General features: G+C 38.0%; 1 protein-coding gene across 9 annotated transcripts in view; it reads right to left on the bottom strand.

Moving 5' to 3' along the window:
• LOC124777617 (sodium bicarbonate cotransporter 3) overlaps positions 1-22107 on the bottom strand; it is a 960712-nt gene that overhangs the window by 64313 nt on the left and 874292 nt on the right. Inside the window, exon 23 of one of the 9 annotated variants that reach the window (XM_047253088.1) lies at positions 9024-10515. The exons of the other annotated variants lie outside the window; for them this stretch is intronic. Coding sequence (XP_047109044.1) covers positions 10510-10515 — 6 coding nt within the window. The 3' untranslated portion in view covers positions 9024-10509. Of the gene's footprint in view, positions 1-9023; positions 10516-22107 lie in introns of those variants that run through there. 9 annotated transcript variants of the gene reach the window in all.

Raw genomic sequence — 22107 nt, 5'->3', positions numbered from 1 at the left:
TGGGACATTATTTAATAAAAATAAGGAAAATACATAAACTTTGTTTCTTCTCAAGACCATAAGTGGTGATGTTGTTGCTAAAATAAGTTTCCTGAGAGACTTAAAAAATAAAAATTATATTATTTTCAACATAAGCATCAAACTCTGAAACCCCTGTCTTTGTTATTAAGGAAAGAGTAAGTAGAGGGATCACTGGGATGTTAAATAGATGAAATTTTGATGTTAGAATCTTCAAAATACTAAGAGGAATAAACGTAGCATTTGTCTCTTAAAACAAAAGCAAGGATAGAAAGGGAGAGGAGAGCAAGGGGGATGGGGAGGGGGAGGGGGAGGGGAGAGGGGGGCAAGGGGAAGGGGGGAGGGGAGAGATAATTAGGAATCAAAAGAAGATTAAGGAGTGCAGATACTGTCTTATATACATAAAACATCATATACAGGTAGATGAAAAAATAGAATGCAGAATGACAGAATCAGTCTATGAAAAGGACGGCAGAAGCCTTATACAAAACTAGCATCCAGTCTCATTGATCTCCATCTGTTGTAAAATCCTAGAACTTACTCTGCACTGAAACACAACTGGTTCCCTCAAACAGAATTACCTCCTCCATGCCAACCAGCATGGATCTCAAACCACTGATCATGCAAAACCCAACTTATGCTTTTCTCACATAACCTCCTGAAAGCCTTGGATCAACAGAGGTAAGCAGATACAGTATTTCTTGACTGCTGAACAGAATTTCACTCAGTACCGTAACCATTCTTACGAACAAAATTACAGTCATATGTGGTCTCATACAAAATACGTGACTGGATTGAGGATTTCTTGGTAGGGAAAACATAGGATGTTATCTTGGATGGAGAGTCAGTGATAGAGATATAAACAACTCCACTTGTACCATGTTGGGAACTCTTGCTAAGCTCATATATGACCTGGCAGACATAATTAATAGTAGGCCTAATTTCAGACTACTACTTACACACCATGTAGTTTTCCACAATGATGTACCATCTGAAAAATGCTGCACAAACGTTCAATCAGATCTTGATAAAATTCCAAAGTTTTGCAAAGTTGGTAACTTACTCTAACTGCTCACAAACATGTAACTGTGCACGCCACAACACACAAAAACTTAGAATCTCATGACTACAATATCACTGAGTCACAAATGGAATCAATCAACTCATAAAAACACCTAGCTGTAACAATGTGTAGGGATATGAAATTGAATGATCACATAGGTTCAGTCATAATAAATCATTTGGCAGACTTTGATTCATTGGTAGGATACTATGAAAATTCAGTCAGTTTACAAAGACAATTGCTTACTCCATCTGCACAAGGAGGAGCAGTATGAATGGTAGATTTTTTTGACCCAGAGAAGAATGTCATACAAGTGCCGAAAAACCTGAAATGGTAGACATTTGTAACCATTTGCTCTGTAGTTAGCATCTATCTCCATAGTTTCAAGAACCAGTATTAAGTGAGGAACCTATGCATATATAACAAATCCTCACATATCACTCCTGTAGGGAAAGTAAAGACAATGCTCGACTGATTACAGTGTGCACAGTGGCGAGCACAGTGGTAGATTCAGATGTAAAGTAGTGTTGCATGGACCGCAAGATACACGGAAACTCAAATCTGGTGCTTCCAGTTTGAAATTCTAGTGTTCTTTTATTGGGAACAAGAGCAAAATTACAGTAAATACAGGCATTAATGAGTGGTAAAAGTTCTTAAGATGCAAGAAGATAAATGGCACACTATGTTCAGGACATATCTTTCAAATCATAATCTTTTATCCTACACCAGTGTGTCTTACTGACACGTTATGTTAAGTAACTTATTCCTTATCTCTGTTATTCTCATTCTTTTGCCTAGTATTTAGTTCTCAGAGCACTGCAAAGCTACTACAACTTATAGAATTTAATTTTCTTTCTGTACATTATATATGGGTTCTTGTTTTTTAATACTGTTACAGAAGTAAGACTGACTAGTGGGGAAAAAGTAGGAAAATTATACACACAAATTTTTACACATGTAGCTATTTTGCATAAAATGTGAATCATTGTTTTTCAACTGAAAATGATGTTAATCTTTATAAGGTTATGTTTTGTATTTAATACACATTTAGTTCTCACTTTTAAAAGCGACTTACATTACCAGCCAAAGCAGCAACTGATCTAGATCAATCTCATTTGTTAGATAATTACTTGTATACATTTTTATGTAGTGAATATATTTCCAGGGTGTCCAGTTTGATAACAAACTAAGCTGGGGGCAAATATTGACAACCTGATAGCAACAACCCCATTTAAATTTTTCATAATTACAGATTGGAATGAGTGGTCTGTATTTTCTCTGAAGAAATTATGGACATTATGGTGGATAATATGTAGCAATTCCACACATGTTTGTTAAAAATACAAACAGGTTTGTCACAAATGCATCCAATACAGTGTGAAGAAAGCTTCTTATATGAAGTTTTTTTATTGACTTGATCATATGCATGTACACTGGATTACTAATTTCATAAGGATGAAGCTGTGATCTTCAGATCCAGAGAGTACAGGTTATGAAATCAAATTGTGCAACAAAAAGTATGGTTATATTATACCATTGTAACAGACGCTCTTTTTATTATGAGTCTGTTACAATAGTACAAATACAAATGTGCGGTTTATTGCACAGCATGATTCCATAACCTTTAGTCTATGGATCAGAAGACAGCAGCTTACACCTGTTGAAACCAGTAATCCTGTGTACATACACATGGTCAAGGCGATAAAAAACTTCAAATCAGAAGTTTTTTTTTCAATGGTCAGATGAGACCCCAATTCAATCGGTAAAGGCTTACGGTAGGATTTGAGTGAAGTGCAGACCCCACGAAGCCATGGACCCAGATTCTCAACAAACTGAATTAACTGATTGCTCTTCAGCCAACAATGTCAGGTATTTCCAAATAATACAGTTAAAAGTCACCTTGTTAAACTAGGGATGTGCACAAACATAACATTCCACTTATGCTTTTTAGATGTTGACTTGTGTAACACTTCACATTTGTACATATATTTACACTGACAAAAGTCATGGGATAGCGATATGCACATATACAGATGCCAATAGTATCACATATACAAAGTATAAAAGCTCAGCTCATTGGTCGAGCTGTCATGCGCACACAGGTGATTCATGTGAAAAGGTTTCCGATATGATTATGGCTGCAAGACAGAAGTTAACAGACTCTGAATGTGGAATGGTAGTTGGAGCTACGCACATGAGACATTTCATTTTGGAAATCACTACGGAGTTTGATATTCCGGGACCCACAACGTCAAAAGTGTGCTGAGAATACCAAATTTCAGGCATTGCCTCTCACACGGACAACGCAATGGCCCACTGCGTTCACTTAACGAGTGAGAGCAGGAGCATTCGCGCAGACTTGTCAGTGTTAACAGACGAGTGACACTGCAGAAATAATCACAAAAAGTCAATGTAGGATGTACAGTGAACATATCCGTTAGCATAGTGTGGCAAATTTGGTGGTAATGGGCTGTGGCAGCAGGAGACCAACATAAGTGCTTTTGCTACTAGCAATACATTGCCTGCAGTGACTCTCCAGGGACGGTGACCATACTGGTCGGACCCTGTCACCTGGTCAGATGAGCCCCCAATTCAATTGGTAAAGGCTTATGGTAGGATTTGAGTGAAGTGCAGACCCCACGAAGCCATGGACCCAGGTTCTCAACAAGGCACTGTGCAGGCTTATGGTCATTCCATAATGATGTGGGCCGTGTTTATTCAGAATTGATTGGGCCCTTGGTTACATTCAGCTACTTGGAGACCATTTGCAGCCATTCATGGATATCACGTTCCCAAACAACAATGGACATTTTTATGGATGACAATGTGCCGTGTCACTGAGCCACAATTGTCTCTGATTGGTTTGAAGAACATTCTGGACAATTAGAGCAAGTGAATTGGCTACCCAGATTGCCCAACATGAATCCCGTTGAACATTTATAAGAGATAACTGAGGTGGTATTTTGTGCACAAAATCATGCACTTGGACCACTTTCACAATTATGGATGGCTACAGAGGCAGCATCACTCAATATATCTGCAGAGGACTTCCAATGACTTGGAGTCCATGCCATGCAAAGTTGCCGCACTATGCCACACAAAAGGATGTACAACATGGCATTAGAAGGTATCACTTAACTTTTATCACCTCACTGTATGTTTACATGACATATTGAATACATCAGAGATCCACATTCTTTGAAAGGATTCTTTCAAACATGTATGTTAACTTTGCATTGTGTCATCTTTGTCTGCTGACACTAGGTGAATGGTAGTTTAGTTTTTATCTTTATCAAATCCTAATTTTATTTTCTACTCTCTGTTCCATACAGATACATAAAGGCAAAATAAGTTGTGTTTTACAAGCAGCATCTGAAATGTGTAACTTGAGAAGTGGTAACTAGCTCGAATGACACTGCATCTCTGTATGTAGAGTAAGATTTTCATTTGCAAGCTCTTCGCCTTTTCCAAGGGTAACATTATTACAATAGCATACAGAAGTAGTTTTGAAGCTAAAGGTTTCGTAGTCTTACATTCCTTGATTTGTTCCATTTTGATGGAGGGTCATCTTATACTGGGAACTGCAGGGTATAATGTGAAGGAGAACGAGTTGTTTCAATACAAAGTCTATTTCTAGCTACTACTTTACTCACCAGTAAATATTGTATGCAGAAATTACAATGAAAAATATATGCTTCTGTAGTTAATTATTTCCTTCCATCCACACTTTTACGTAAAAGTTTCAGTGTAAATAAATTATTTACAAAGAAGATTTTACAGCTCCCAGAATTGAATCTGTATCTTTCCAACTTACTCCACAGTCCTTCATGTGTAATTTTATTACTTATTATTCATATACCACCACCACTACTACTACTACTACTACTACTACTACTACTAACACGTATTGTACATGGTTTTTATTTTTCGAATTCATTTCCATTTTATTTTCTCCCACAGATATCTGCTGCTGTTGTTTTTTTACTGCCTCTGCTTTCGACTTCTCTTTAATTACATGTACTCTATTGTCCTCCTTTTCAGTTCTATCCTTTCGTGGTTAATCTACACTACTATTCGTGACCTCTCTTCCCCTTCTGTCCGATATGTAGTATTTCTTACTTTCATATTCAGTCTACTAATGAATCTCTGTGTCAATTTCCTTCATCTTCTTACCCACAACCTAGAGCCAGAATTGAGGTTGACATTCCAGCTTAATCCTTGGTAAGTCAGATTTCTTCCAATTGCTTTCCCTCTGCTGTGTCAAATGGAAGAACTGAGAGTTCAGACTAGATCTGTGAGCTTATCAATGTGCACCAATTTTTGTTCTCTGTAAGCAGGTGTTTTCCTACATTTGATTTAGAATATAATTTGATTAATTTTATAACAAGTGCTTTGATTCCTCAAGCTCACTTATTCAGATATTCAATTAGTACAAAACATTGCAAGTCTTCACTATCTTTCAAATCCAATTAATGGTCATCAGTCACAGCTCAATAAGGATATTCAGTCTTTCAGTTAGTCCCAGTAGTTCCTACTATCTTCTAGAAAATGCCAAGCCTTTCACATTCCAGGTTATTAATCTATGTCCTCCCAGCTGTGACAGAAGACCAACACCTTCATGCACAGAATCTAAAACCAATGTTTGCAAGGTTCAGATTAATTATTTTTGGCAAGGTAAAATGCTGCCGATAAACTCGAACTCTTGAAAATTCTCAGAAACAAAGTATTTGAATGACTGAAACAATTTCAACTATTTTACTCTCTCTCTCTCTCTCTCTCTCTCTCTCTCTCTCTCTCTCTCTCTCTCTCTCTCTCTCTTGTTGTCTGTGAAGGGATACTGATATTTTAATTTAACCTTGCTCCTTATCCCCCAAATTTGCAAGAAAAAATAAAAATATCAGACTTTACTTCTTTTGCAAAACATTTTAGTTCACTTGCAAAGAAGTGATTACAAACTTCTACACTAACATTTCTGGAAAACTGGTTTTTAAGAATTCTTGTCAGTTACATTCATAAGAGAAAGCTCAGCTCACTCATTTGATATAGCATTGCCTGTGAAAAGCAAGGATGTGTTTCCAAGACTTGGTGCAGCATACGGTTTGTGTCATGTGGTCCAGTAACAGGGAACATATGGTTGAAGTGTCATTCACTAAATAAATCCTAAAATAAACAAACATTTCTCCACCATACTTTTTCTTTGATAGGGATAAGGAAGATTAATTTTTAACATCCCATTGACACCAAAATCATCAGAGAGGAAGCTCAAGTTCTGACTGAATAAGAATGGTCCAAGAAATCAACCTGGCCCATTGAAAGGAAACATCCCTTAAGTGATTTAAAATAACAATAGAAAACCTGAATCTAGATGAACAGAAGAGAATCTGAACCCTGCTCAACATAACCAGAAGTCCAGTGACTTGACCGCTATACCACTTCACTTGGTGTTGCTTGCAGATGTGCTAATCCTGCAGGACAACAGGAGATCCTGTACAGAGTTAGGAACTGCTGGAGTAAACCACTATTAGGCTGAAGCTGTAAGATAGAGCAGGAAGTACTGCTACGTCCAGTTGCTTGTTTGGCAGCATCGTACTTTTGGAAAGCTAAGATTTGGGTTAGTAATCTAGTTTAGCACACAATTTTAGCCTATTAACTGGACCACTTTAATTACTGATTATCCCTTTCATCAGTAATATGGCACTACACTCACTTTCACTTTTTATGGTGACAGAGTCATGTGATTATTCTGAAATGTATAGTATAAAAATTTACTGTGAATTCAAAAACTTTATTCTGGTTTATCATACACTCCTGGAAATGGAAAAAAGAACACATTGACACCGGTGTGTCAGACCCACCATACTTGCTCCGGACACTGCGAGACGGTTGTACAAGCAATGATCACACGCACGGCACAGCGGACACACCAGGAACCACGGTGTTGGCCGTCGAATGGCGCTAGCTGCGCAGCATTTGTGCACCGCCGCCGTCAGTGTCAGCCAGGTTTCCGTGGCATACGGAGCTTCATCGCAGTCTTTAACACTGGTAGCATGCCGCGACAGCGTGGACGTGAACCGTATGTGCAGTTAACGGACTTTGAGCGAGGGCGTATAGTGGGCATGCGGGAGGCCGGGTGGACGTACCGCCGAATTGCTCAACACGTGGGGCGTGAGGTCTCCACAGTACATCGATGTTGTCGCCAGTGGTCGGCGGAAGGTGCACGTGCCCGTCGACCTGGGACCGGACCGCAGCGACGCACGGATGCACGCCAAGACCGTAGGATCCTACACAGTGCCGTAGGGGACCGCACCGCCACTTCCCAGCAAATTAGGGACACTGTTGCTCCTGGGGTATCGGCGAGGACCATTCGCAACCGTCTCCATGAAGCTGGGCTACGGTCCCGCACACCGTTAGGCCGTCTTCCGCTCACGCCCCAACATCGTGCAGCCCGCCTCCAGTGGTGTCGCGACAGGCGTGAATGGAGGGACGAATGGAGACGTGTCGTCTTCAGCGATGAGAGTCGCTTCTGCCTTGGTGCCAATGATGGTCGTATGCGTGTTTGGCGCCATGCAGGTGAGCGCCACAATCAGGACTGCATACGACCGAGGCACACAGGGCCAACACCCGGCATCATGGTGTGGGGAGCGATCTCCTACACTGGCCGTACACCACTGGTGATCGTCGAGGGGACACTGAATAGTGCACGGTACATCCAAACCGTCATCGAACCCATCGTTCTACCATTCCTAGACCGGCAAGGGAACTTGCTGTTCCAACAGGACAATGCACGTCCGCATGTATCCCGTGCCACCCAACGTGCTCTAGAAGGTGTAAGTCAACTTCCCTGGCCAGCAAGATCTCCGGATCTGTCCCCCATTGAGCATGTTTGGGACTGGATGAAGCGTCGTCTCACGCGGTCTGCACGTCCAGCACGAACGCTGGTCCAACTGAGGGGCCAGGTGGAAATGGCATGGCAAGCCGTTCCACAGGACTACATCCAGCATCTCTACGATCGTCTCCATGGGAGAATAGCAGCCTGCATTGCTGCGAAAGGTGGATATACACTGTACTAGTGCCGACATTGTGCATGCTCTGTTGCCTGTGTCTATGTGCCTGTGGTTCTGTCAGTGTGATCATGTGATGTATCTGACCCCAGGAATGTGTCAATAAAGTTTCCCCTTCCTGGGACAATGAATTCACGGTGTTCTTATTTCAATTTCCAGGAGTGTAATTGAATTTAAAGCTAATTTGTATAACTAACACTTATAACACATTCAGAAGTACTGATCTGCTTATTCAGTATCACTAGTTGCTATTTTTTTTTCAATAGATCAGATCATGTATTTGTAAGTTAACCTGTTAATCCATCTCCTCTCAAGTTTCAACCTTTCATCTGCCTGCATGTCTTAGCTCCTCACAGCTGTTGTTTCATTCACTGTGAACTCTCCAACACTTTAACTTCATATATTGTCTGTGCTATTAATTAAAACATATTTCAGTACTGAAAGGAAACCTTTGGAAGAAGTCACTTTTGCCACTGTTGTGGTAAATGCTTAGAAAAGATGGGAAGCAATTTGTAAAGCTAGAGATATTTCACTTCATAGTTTACAAACATAATCATGAAAAAAGTTCTTATGTCATTCACCTGGTAAGAACATGACACATTCTAATGATATTTTCAAATCATATTTAGTAATACTGTATTCTTACAGTTCTCAGGAACATAAACATGATCATATATTTTTCTACACTATTGGGCTTTTTTTGAAACATATCATGATAAATTAAGACATTTCTCCCAGAACCGTATTGATAACCTGAAGGCAAATGGGCTGTATGACATTTTACTGTTTTTACTGCAATGACCCAGCAGGTTAACAAAAAAGTTACCACTACAGGACCATCTGAAGATTAGTCTGACATTCACATAAATGTTCTACACATGTCAACAAATGGAAACTTTATTGCACGAGAGTTTGGATAATCTAATCACAGCCTCCTACTACTATTTACAACTCTTCATTACATGTTACTATGATGCGGCTCATTATAAACATGTTATCCTAAGCACAGGCACTGTTCCTTTGCCACTGAATTTAACAAATTAACACAATCATTTTTTGTTCATCATTCATTATTACATTTGAAAAACAGAATTACCTAAAAAATTGATTAGAGGCAAGATAGATTGTTTTTTATCATACATAACCAAAAGGTACATGTTTTTCATCATGGAAGTCCACACAAAAATTATAAAACAACACTTTAACAACATCTATACAATGTAAGTTGTCTCTTTCTGAATATGTCATAAAATCTATGCACGAAACAATCAAACCCAATTAAACACACATATCCTTCATAACAAACAAATCACAATAAAATACAACAATCAATGATCCATTTAACAATAAATACAACATTGCACTGATTGCAGAGCATTGTCTTTTGACTCAGATTGATGTGAATAATTGATAGAAGGAATGGATGACACCAAGAAATAGGAGTAACACACACAAAACATTCCGTTAGGGAAAAAATATCTACAAGGCAGTGCTGGTTACATTCACAAGTGCAAAAGGATGTGATGTTGCTAGTGAAAACAATTCATTAGATACAATTTTTGAATGTTCAAAACAATCTTCTCTTTTTCAGACAGGATAATAGAAAATGTGTTTTGATGGAATAATGCTTAGTAGTAGACTGACACCAAAAGTATAAAATTTAAAAAACCTTGAACTTTTGAACATTTAAGTACTTTTTCTAAATATAAATACAAAAAGAAGAAAGGAAAGGTGTTGTACGGTAGGTAAGAATGTGCAGAAAGGTTGTAGACACTCTGAACCCAGGCTCAAGGGAGAGACATAATCATCTGAGAGAAGACACACTCAAAACATTTGCTAGGTAGTTACTGAAGTGTATTGTGACTTCAGTTTGTACCTGCTCCTTATATGTCTCTCTTTCTGTTGGGTATAGAGTGACTCTTCCTCCTTCTTCTTGCATGCATTTTAGGTCCTTTCCCTTTCTTCCTTTTTCTCTTATTTATGGAAGTAGCAATCCTGTTCCTGAAAGCTTGATTTCTTAAGTTTTCTATTGTCATTTTGGCTGTACTTTCATGTTTTACATCAGTACAAACCATCTTTTCTTTTATCTGCATGTCATTTGAAAAGTGGTAATGCAAATTTTTATTTTTGTAAAAAAAATGTATTTTTTATTGCGTAGAAAAATTAAAATGTCTGATACTGTATTGTATACTATTATAAAAACAAATAAATACCACAACCATAGATGTGGTGTGGTTTCTAAAAATATTTCTGTATTAGAAATGGACGACAATGATCTTTCTATTTGTGGTGTTATCATCTTTGGGAATGTTTATGTTAATCATTGCTTCACAAAATCTGTGGTTCCCTAGGTATCTTTAGTCTGCATTAGGCCTAAAAAAGATAAAAAACCAACACCCAATTAGCTTAGTGTTAAACAATAAAGAATAAGGAAGCGCAAAGCCAACAATAATCATTACATAAGGAATAGCTCTAACCAACAATATCTGACTGATTCCTCCACTTGCAAAGTGTGGATATATAAACATTCATTGTTAGAAAGAAAATTGAGCAAAGAGAACAAAATTAGTAAACTATCTGATCCAACAACACTATGAAAAAATTTTAATCAGTTATACTTCAGCCTTTGCGAAGGTTTTAATAATACTAATCTGCATGCAATCATATAGAGGCAAATTGGGGCTACATCAAAAAAGAAAATCACACCCCACAAGCCAGAAAGTTAAAAACAATTAGTGTTAGCTACTTAGTTAGTTATGTGTTCCTGTATCGTTTTCACAATAAGTAATATGTTTGGAAACTGCCAGCTGAACATGTTGCACACACTTCTTAAAAACTACTTATTTATGTGATTATATGTTGTCCAGTTACACATCTGTAATTATTTATTGATTTCTTTTCAAGAACTTTGCTTCAAGGCTGAAGGATCTGTTAAAGAGAAGTAACTTTAATCTGCATCTGAAAACACTGTTGCTGCTTTCACACATTCTATTTCCACCGGTTTATTGTAAAACAGCTTTACAGCTGAGCATTAAACTCCTTTCTGAACAAAAACTAAATTCATTGGTAACTGTGAATATATCTGTTCCTAGATACACTGTGAATTGATGCTTGATTTTCTCAACTATTTAAACAGATAAGTATGAGATTTTTTTCCCTCTAAACCCAATGTTAATTATAATTTTTTTATTCCTCAATGAATAAGTGAAGTGTTAAACCAAAATATTGTCCTATATGGCATCAACACCTCCTTGAGGGCAAGAGTTAATCAGTGACAAGACTAGTGTCAGGAACATTCAGAGGAACTGTGACAAGACTGCTATTATCCTCTATATACATACATGATCTGATGGACAGGGTGAGCAGCAATCTATGGCTGTTTGCTGATGATGCTGTGGTGTTTGGGAAGATGTCATCCTTAACTGACTGTTACAGAATATGAGATGACTTAGAGCAGTTTTTAGTTGGTGTGATGAATGGCAGCCAGGTCTAAATGCAGAAAAAATGTAAGTTACGCAGATGAATAGGAAAACCAATCCTGTAATGTTTGGATGCAGCGTTAGTTATGTGCTGCTTGATATGGTCATGTCAATTTCATATCTAGGCGTAACGTTGCAAAACAATATGAAATGGAATGAGCATGTAAGGATTGCAGCAGGTATTGGGAGAATTTTAGGAAAGTGTGCTTCATCTTTAAAGGAGCCTGCCTGTAGAACATTAGTGAGACCCACTGCTGAGCAGTACTCAAGTGTTTGTGATCCCCCCAGATCAGATTAAAGGAAGACATTAAAGCCTTTCAGAGGTGGGATGTGAGATATGTATGCTCAATTAACACACAGGTATTATGGGGATGGTTTGGGCACTCAAATGGGAAACCTTGGAGGGAAGGGGATGTTCTTTTTGAGAAACATTATTAAGAAAATTTAGAAAATTGCCATTTGAAGCTGATTACAGAGCGATTCTACTGCTCCCACTGTACGTTTTGTGTAAGGATAATGAAGTTAAGAGAAAACAGGGCTCATACAGAGGTATACATACCGTCGTTTTGCCCTTGCTCTGTTTGCAAGTGGAGCAAGAAATGAAAAGACTAGTAGTGGTACAACATACCCTCAGCCATGCATCATACAATGGCTTATGGAGTACATATGCAGATGTAGATGTAGAATGAAAACATGGAATTATATTCACTCGCTGATTTTTGTGTGCCTAAATCTTGCAATTATTACCATCAGTATTGTGCCTAAATCTTGCAATTATTACCATCAGTATTATTATTATTATTGCCAGAGCAACTGAAGCTAAACATTCTAGAGAGTCTTTTGTGTGATGTTTCTAGTTTAAGTTTGCATCAATATGAACACAACACAACTTGCAAATTTTTGCTTTTGGTTTATGGGAAAGTGGAGGACAGAGCCAAATCAGAGACTGAAAGTGACTGTGATGAATAAAGGTTCTCAAAGTCTCGACACAGAAGGGAAAGATAAAAGAATCCTGTTCTTTGAATGACAACATACTGGATATGAATAAGTTATCATATATTGTTAATATTTGCAGCCATTCTTTCTCAGTTGTGTAGGATTATACACTGAGTCACGGGATAGTGATATGCACATATGCAGATGGTAATAGTACCATGTACAAAAGGTAAAAAAGGGCACTGCATTGGCAGAGCTGTCATTTGTCATCAGGCAATTCATGTGATAGTGTTTCCTACGTGGTTATGGCTGCACAACGAGACTTAAAAGACTTTGAACATGGAATGCTAGTTGCAGCTAGACACATTGGACATTCCATTTTGGAGATTGTTGAGGAATTTAACATTCCGAGATCCACAGTATCAAAAGTGTGCTGAGAATAGCAAATTTAAGGCATTACCTCTCACCTTGGACAACACAGTGGCCAACGGCCTTCACTTAATGATCAAGAGCAATGGTGTTTGCATAGAGTTGTCAGTGCTAACAGACAAGCCACATTGTGTGAAACAACCATAGATATCGATGTGGCACTTACAATGAACATATCCGCTAGGACAGTGCAGCAAAATTTGGCATTAATGGGCTATGGCAGCAGATGATCAATGCAAGTACCTTTGTTAACAGCACGACATCACCTGTTGTTAACACATGGACCCAAGTTGTCAACAAGGCACTGTGCAAGCTGTTGGTGGCTCCATAATCGTGTGGGCTGTATTTACATGACTGGAAATGGTTATGTTCAGCTACTTGGAGACCGTCTGCAGCCATTTGTGGACTTCCATGTTCCCAAACAATGATGTCATATTGCTGAGCTACAATTATTTGTGACTGGTTTGAAGAGGATTCTGGACAATTTGAGTGAACGATTTGGCCACCTAGATTGCCTGACATGAATCCCATCCAGCATTTATGGGACATAATTGAGAGGTCAGTTCATGCACAACATCCTGAATTGGCAACTTTTGCTACTGTGGATGGGTATAGAGGATTTTACAACATATACTGTGTTCGAACATTATGAATTACCTTGAAGAAAATGGTCTATTGACACACAGTCAACATGGGTTTAGAAAACATCATTCCTGTGAAACACAACTAGCTCTTTACTCACATGAAGTGTTGAGTGCTATTGACAAGGGATTTCAGATCGATTCCGTATTTCTGGAAAGCTTTTGACACTGTACCACACAAGCAGCTCGTAGTGAAATTGTGTGTTTATGGAATATCATTTCAGTTATCTGACTGGATTTGTGATTTCCTGTCAGAGAGATCACAGTTTGTAGTAATTGACGGAAAGTCATTGAGTAAAACAGAAGTGATTTCTGGCATTCCCCAAGGTAGTGTTATAGGCCCTTTGCTGTTCATTACCTATATAAACGATTTGGGAGACAATCTGAGCAGCTATCTTTGGTTGTTTGCAGATGATGCTATCGTTTAGTCATCAGAAGATCAAAACAAACTGCAAAATGATATAGAAGAAATATCGGGATGGTGTGAAAAGTGGCAGTTGACCCTAAATAACGAAAAGGGTGAGGTCATTCACAGGAGTGCTAAAAGGAACTTGTTAATCTTTGGTTACACGATAAATCAGTCTAATCTAAAAGCCGCAAATTCAACTAAATACCTAGGTATTACAATTACAAACAACTTAAATTGGAAGGAACACACAGAAAATGTTGTGGGGAAGGCTAACCAAAGACTGTGTTTTATTGGCAGGACAATTTGAAAATGTAACAGACCTACTAAGGAGACTGCCTACACTATGATTGTCTGTCCTCTTTTTAGAATACTGCTGCGCAGTGTGGGATCCTTATCAGATAGGATTGAAGGAATACATCAAAAAAGTTCAAAGAAAGGAAGCACATTTTGTATTATTGTGAAATATGGGAGAGAGAGTCTCAGAAATGATACAGGATTTGGGCTGGAAATCATTAAAAGAGAGGCGTTTTTCGTTGCAACGAGATTTTCTCATCAAATTCCAATCACCAACTTTCTCCTCTGTATGTGAAAATATTTTGTTGACACCAACCTACATAGGGAGAAACAACCACCATGATAAAACAAGGGAAATCAGAGTTCGTATGGAAAGATATAGGTGTTCATTCTTTTCGCACGCCGTACGAGATTGGAATAATAGAGAATTGTGAAGGTGGTTCGATGAACCCTCTGCCAGGCACTTAAATGTGATTTGCAGAGTATCCATGTAGATATAGTTGTAGATGTAAAGGTGGCTTGGCTCAGTGTTCCTGTTGGGAACTTCCAACAATTTGTTAAATGCATGCCATGCTAAGTTGCTGCACTACGCCAAGCAGGAAGAGGTTCAACACGATATTAGGAGGTATCCCTCGACTTTTGTTAGCCCAGTGTCTATTTGCACAGTAAAATGATCTACCTTCTGATGTAATAACCAACTATCCTACAGAAGCTAAAGAGCAAAAGAATACAACGGCTGGGCCATGTAGTCCATATGCCAGATGTAAGATAGGCGAAGATGGCACTAGAGGGGAAACCAAACACCAAATGCCCCATTGGATGACCAAGGCAGCACTGGATGGAAGACCTGCTGAAGGACCTAGCAGCCCTGGGGATTGAAGACATCTGGAGGAACCGGACACAAAACAGGAAGAAATGGAGGCAGTGTGTGGAAGCAGCATGTGGTCTGTAGGCCTGTGATCTCTGGATATCTAGCTAAAATAATGTTGATGGAGAAACACTGTTTACGAACACATATTTTAGTGCCTTTAATGTGTTTCTGGCAATTTACAAAGGCATATAACATAGAAACTGTAGCATAGATATCTAAGAATACATGTAACAGGCAAAAAAAAGAGATCTATACACATTAGCTCACTGCCAACACATGTAACAAATATTTTGTTCATCCAATTCCAACAAGTTGCTACTTCAATTATATAGTTACGTTCACCATGTAGAGAAGAAAAATTCCGTCTTTTGTGACAGAATGTTTATTTTGTAGCCAACCAAACATATTTTGCCTATTCATGCTAGGCATCATCAGTTGTCTTCATTTTTCTATTTTTTTCATACATCCATGGGTTGTTCTGCAGGCACTAGAAACCCACATTACATGTTTCTAATTGATGAGTTACATTGTACATTTCAATATGTTTCCTACTGTGCACTGCATACGGTTTCTCACTTGCTGTAGCATTGCCTCAAGTGAACAAGACCATGTGGAGTGTGCAACACTACTCTGTCAACTGGAGCCTACAGAAAAACCCATTGATACATGAAAAGGATGGCATGATTAGGTGAAACATGTTTGATTAGAAACAAAATAAACATTTAATTGCAAAATACAGACTCGGCCAAGGGAGCGTATATTTGGGTGTCCATGTGTTTGTGCATGTGAATGAGCGTATTTTAGCTAGAAAAAGAGCTAGTGCTTGAAAGCTAGTGTGAATGCTATTTACTGTTACATGTTTCTGTGTTCTATGCACTGATCCACTATAGGTGAGTAAAGGCTGTAAGCAATATACTGCCTGTGTTTTCTTTTCTCAATGAAACATATACTGCATCTAAATACATGAATGCTGCAAATAATTCTGTGTAATCAATTACCAGTTGTAATGTTGTTCATTATTTTGCAAGATGTATTGCGCTCTTGCTTCAAATTGAAGTGATAAAATTTTTAAATACTTTGCATTCATATTCCTAGTTAGTTAGTTAGTTATGTGCTGCATAGATCAATCTGACAGTAACTGTTATGATGTGGAATGTGTCAAGTGCATAAGAAATGCACAAGTGAATCAAAGGGTTTTTTAAGCTTAAAATTTTTATTACCCATCCCATTACCTTAAAGAGCACAAAATGCATATATTATACCAGTAGATTTATTTACTCCTGTTCAAGCATTCATCTATGGTATAGAAGGAATTGCCGAGGAGATTTGATTTCAATTTATTTTTGAAAGTATTACTGCTGCCTGTCAGACATTTTATTTCATCTGATAATTTATCGAAAAGTTTTACAGCAGCATATTTTACCCCTTTCTGTGCCACAGATAGGTTAAGTAGAGCATAGTGTAAGTCTTTCTTTCTTCTGTTATTATAATCATGAATGTTACTGTTGTTTTTAAATTGGTCCATGTTGTTAAGAACATATTTCATTAGTGAGTAAATGTAATGTGAGGCTGTTGTAAGAATTCCAAACCTTTTAAATAGATGCCTACAAGATGTGCAGCTATGAACCCTACCCATAACTCTAACTACTTTCTTCTAAACAATGAATACTTTTTGGATAAGTATTGAATTATCCCACAGTATTATTCTGTATGACATCAGAGTGTGAAAGTATACAAAGCATGTTAGCTTACTAATTTCTACATCCTCAAAATTGGCAATTATTCTGACTGCAACAGTTGCTGAACCTAGACGCTTTCAGAGGTTCAAATATGAATTTTCCAATTAAGATTCTCATCTATATGTACATCCAAAAATTTAGTATGCTCCACCGTGGCTACTGACTTTTGTTAATGTATTATATTTATTGAAGGAACTGTATTCCTTGCAGCAGGATATTGGATGTGCTGTGTATTTTCAAAGTTCAGAGCAGGCCCATTTGCAGAAAACCAATTAATAACTTGCCCAAAGGCATTATTTGTAACATTTTCTATTCGAGTTTCTTTTACTGGAATAATAATGATGCTTGTTATCATCAGCAAACAGTATCAGTTTAGCTTCTTGTTTCAGATAGGGAGGGAGCTCATTCATTCACATATATTAAGAACAAAAGGGGACCCATGATTGAAACCTGTGGAACACCTAATGTAATTTCCCTCCAGTTAGATGACTTGGCAAATTTACTTAAATCATATAAAGAAACATTTTGCTTCCTGTTCTGTAGATATTATTTAAACCACTCATATGCTGTTCCATTTATACCATAGAACTGTAATTTCTGTAACATAATGTCATGGTTCACACAATCATATGCTTTGGATAAGCCACAGAAAATTCCTATTGGTGACATTTTACTATTTAAAGACCCTATTTTGTGGGCAGTGAAATTATAAATTTTGATGTCCAAACTGCTATTTACCAAGTACCCTGATTCGGTCGAGATGGCTAACCATCCTTCAGTACATTACAACCACTCGAGTATGTAGGAATAGATTTGCCTGTAATATTTTCACCATGGTACAGTGCCTAATATTGTAATGACACAATACTATAGTGTGAAAAGAATTGCTCTATTTAATTTGTTTCTGTAAAATATCTGTTATGCCTTTGAGCATTCTAAAAGAAAAAAAAAACTTTCTTTCTGCATTCACAGCAAAACATACTCTAGCAAATTTATGTAACTTTTCCAGCCATAGGATTACGCCATCATGTAGTTGCATAGACCAACTATTTGGGCACTGTTGCAAATGTGGCCATCAGATCTGTATGGGTGCAATATGACAACATAGTCATACACCCAGAAAAGTTTTACTGAAAATGACAATAGCCACATAAGCCTACACTCACACTAGCCACATCAGCCTACACTCACTCACATATTCTAGCACCTTTGTGCCATTAACATTTGCGTCTATTTATTAGTGGCACTTCTTTTTGCAGAGACTCAACAAGTTGCCAGTAGTGGAAAGTTCTAGTAGAATATAAATACTTTAGGAGTGAAGGTAACAGCTCACCAAATAGCAAAGGCATTAACTCATCAACAGGCAGGTGAACAAGACTGAAAACTTGCTAGCTTACACATGAGTGCGCGCGCGCACACACACACACACACACACACACACACACACACACACACACACACACACACATTCTCTCTCTCTATCTCTCTGTCTTTAGGCCTGGCTGGCTGAATACAAAATGCTGGGACTGCAGTTCCACTGGGATGAGGGTTTGGATCAGGTGGAATAGATGAGTGGAGAGAGGAGATGGGGAGTGGGAGGGAGAGTTGGAGAAGCACGGCTTTATGGCCCAGAGGCAGTCAGTAACTGCATGGGACAAAAATTTGGGAACGAAAAATAGCAGCTGCACAGGATAGGAATGTGACATGGGCACCAGCACTAGTGAGTTCAACTACATAGCCAAAGCAGAAGTCTAGAGAGGCTGAACCCCTCCCCCAACAACCAAATGAAATTACACAAGACCCTCTCGCCTTGTAGTGAAATTAAAAGATGTAACGGGCAATCAAAAAGTTTCAGTTTGACAGCATTGCTGCAGCATATATGCAAATGCAACAAAACATGACTTGGATGCCAGTATATAACCACTGACATGTGACAAGGGATTAGTGTGGGATTTATGTCTTGCCAATGTGTGTGCGGCAAATTCGGAAGTGTGAACTATGGCAACATTATTACCAAATGCGTCCAAACAGGACCAATGTGCTGTTATTCTTTTCTTGGCTGCCACAGCACAAACAGTGGTAGACATCCATCATAGAATGAAGAATGTGTAAGGGACAGCATGTCTTTCCAAAAGCACTGTTGTGGAATGGAGTGACAAGGGGTGCTGCTGCTTCATGTTGTCATGAAAGAGCTAAGTCGTTTGTGAAAAGCATACTGATGCCACAAACACACTTGATCCACTTCAACTGTTCAAAAATGCTTCAATTTTCACTACCAAAAGGGTTTTGAACCATCAGGTGATCCTGTAGTATGACATAAACACATTAAGATGTATAGCTGAACTATGAGAAAGAATATTAAACAGTCTTTCTTTACAATCAAATATTAACAAGTCTCTGGGATCTAGTGAATTGCTATACCACTCTCAAGTAAAATACCACTGAAACAGTAACAAAAGACCAAGCCAAAGTGAGCCAACTACTCATCATATGTGTAGACAAACAAAGAACCTACCAACTGCAATTCAGTACAATGTCAGCATGTAGCAAAAAAATGAGTTGACCTCACAGTGCCATTCAGCATGAGATGTAGCCAGGAAAAACATTTTTTTGAACATAGATCTTACTATCGAGTGCAATGTATCTTTGTCCTTCTAACAATATGACATAGTAACTAATATGTCTAATATGGCCTAAATTTCTTAGAAAAAATAAAAAAAACTAAACCATATTAAGGTGCTTAATGAGTCTTGCGAAACAAAATTATCAGCAATAAGAACATCAAGGGGCTACATAAGACAGTGAACTGTCTGGAGGTATTACAATAACTAAGTCAGTTGTGAGAATGGAAGACAACTATGTGATCCACACAATGTAACAAGAACACAGTAAAGAGATAGAAAACACAGCTGAGTGAAGTTACAGTCATAGTTTTAGAATATAACTCAAATTATTACATCACATTAGAAAGCTTACAAGAGGAGGAGGAAAAGGACATTAACAGCATTCACAGTCAATATCACACTCACTAATACAGAACAACAATAGAGTTGAAACTTACTCGCAGCTTACAACTGTGCGCCGGACTGAGAGTCAAACTCAGTATCTTTGCTTTTCGTGGGCAAGTGCTATAATGACTAAAAAGCCCTAGTACATGGAAGGCAATGTCCCGAGTTTGAGACTTGTCACAACCATAGTTTTAATATGCCAGGAAGTTTTGTATCAGCGCACATTCTGCTGCAGAGAGAAAATTTCATTCTGCAAACATCCCCCAGTCTGTGGTTAAGCTATGTCTCTGCAACATTGAAATTTCCAGGAGTGACAGTCCCACGAGTCTCACAGGAGAACTTCTGCAAAGTTCAGTAGGTAAGAGAAAGGTACTGGTGGAAGTAGCTGTGAGGGGTGCTTGGGTAGCTCAGTTAGTGGAGTGCTTGCCTGTGGAAGGCAAAAGACCTGAGTTCATGTCTCAGTCTGGAACATAGTTTAAATCTACCAGGAAGTTTCATATCAGTGCACACTCTGCTGCTGAGTGAAAATTTCATTCGGGGAACAAAAGAGTTATTATCTTTAAAGCTTGTATGTAACAACAAGGAGACCAAAAGGAAAGGATTTAAGGAATTAATTCTGTTACAGTACTCGCACAAGATGAAAGAGTAGTGCTGAGTTACAAAAGGTACACTTGGGGATGTGTCCCCTTTAATTTTTTGAGTCCTCAGAGGGAAAAAAGCTACAATTTATTGATAGTAAAAGGCAGAAAAAAATCATACATCAATGACATTATTAGCAAAAGGTGATAATAATATTGGGTTTTATCTCTATCTGAAGCATTTGTAAATAGCACATTGGGTGAAATTGACCCACATGTGGATGTTAAAAGCCACAGAAATAAATAATAGTCTTATGCGGTCAGATTTTGCAATAAATTTCAAGAATACCAAATGTAAAACATCTAATATGACCATTGTATCATCATTAAATGTGTAATATAAAAAGACTAGAAGAATTACACAATAAATAATTTCATCATCTCTTACTTGTGACTATTAAGGGAACAATGATAAACACGCACAATTAGATGAACACAATCATTACAAAAGATGCAAAACTCAATGTAGAATTATGCCTGTAAAACAACAAATACATTTGATTGATTTCTTCTGGATGAGTACCACAGCCTCCATAAATTCAAAGAAAGGCAGTATTTCCAGCAGGCTGCTTGGTTAAAATATTTGCTTTATTCGGCACTATTGGCCAATTTTGATCTTTAGTTCATTTTCAAATACACATAAAAACATAACAACACATTGCTGTGTTTTTTACAGGTACACTTCAAAATGAACTGAAGCTCAAAATTGGCCAGAAGATATAAATAAAGTACCGTACTTATTTTAATCAAGCAGCCCGATGGAAAAGATGCTAAATTGCAGATAGGCACATCAAAAACACTCTTGTTGTGTCTATCTGTGACTCACCATCTCTGCTATATGGTGAGTAGCAACTTCCCTTCTCCTAATATTTTTACATTCCATCCTGGATTTTCCACTGTTTGATTTTAGCCTTGTGGAAAAGGTATACTTCTTTGGACAAATTCAGCTCTCATCTCATACCTTGAAACCTACATACAAAAACAAATGGATAAGCACAAAGGCTGTTGTGATATGTAGCACCACGTCCATAATGCCTCAGCTGTTTGTCATTACTAAAATGTAAAGAAAGGTAACTATATTTTAGCTTAATGTGCGTCTCTTTTGTGTTGTAGCACAAGTTATCTTATTATTTGAGACTTCCTGGAGATTAAAACAGTGTGCCAGACTGGGACTCAAACATGGGACATTTGCCTTTGTGGGCAAGTATGACTCATGAGCTACCCACATAGCTTTACTTCTGCTAATACTTCATCACTTTATTTCCATCTCAAACTAGCATATGCTAAATTGCAGTGTAAAAATTCATTTTGTGTGCCTTATGATGTTTGGTGAATGCAAGTGGTATTGAGAATTAAAGTGTTCTCAAACAGCAACAGAGTTGGTGATTTAATTATGCCTTAAAAAACAAAGGTAATAAAAACAACAATTCTAAGGAATTATATAAAATTTCTCATTCAAATATGGCGATGGTATCTACAGATATACTAAAGGTGAAACTCTACTGGCTGCCTGTAAGTGGT

Source organism: Schistocerca piceifrons, chromosome 2 (assembly GCF_021461385.2).
Source record: "Schistocerca piceifrons isolate TAMUIC-IGC-003096 chromosome 2, iqSchPice1.1, whole genome shotgun sequence".
Taxonomy (NCBI): Eukaryota; Metazoa; Arthropoda; class Insecta; order Orthoptera; family Acrididae; genus Schistocerca; species Schistocerca piceifrons.
The sequence above is the reverse complement of the archived record's forward strand: the minus strand, read 5'-3'. Positions and strand labels throughout refer to the sequence as shown.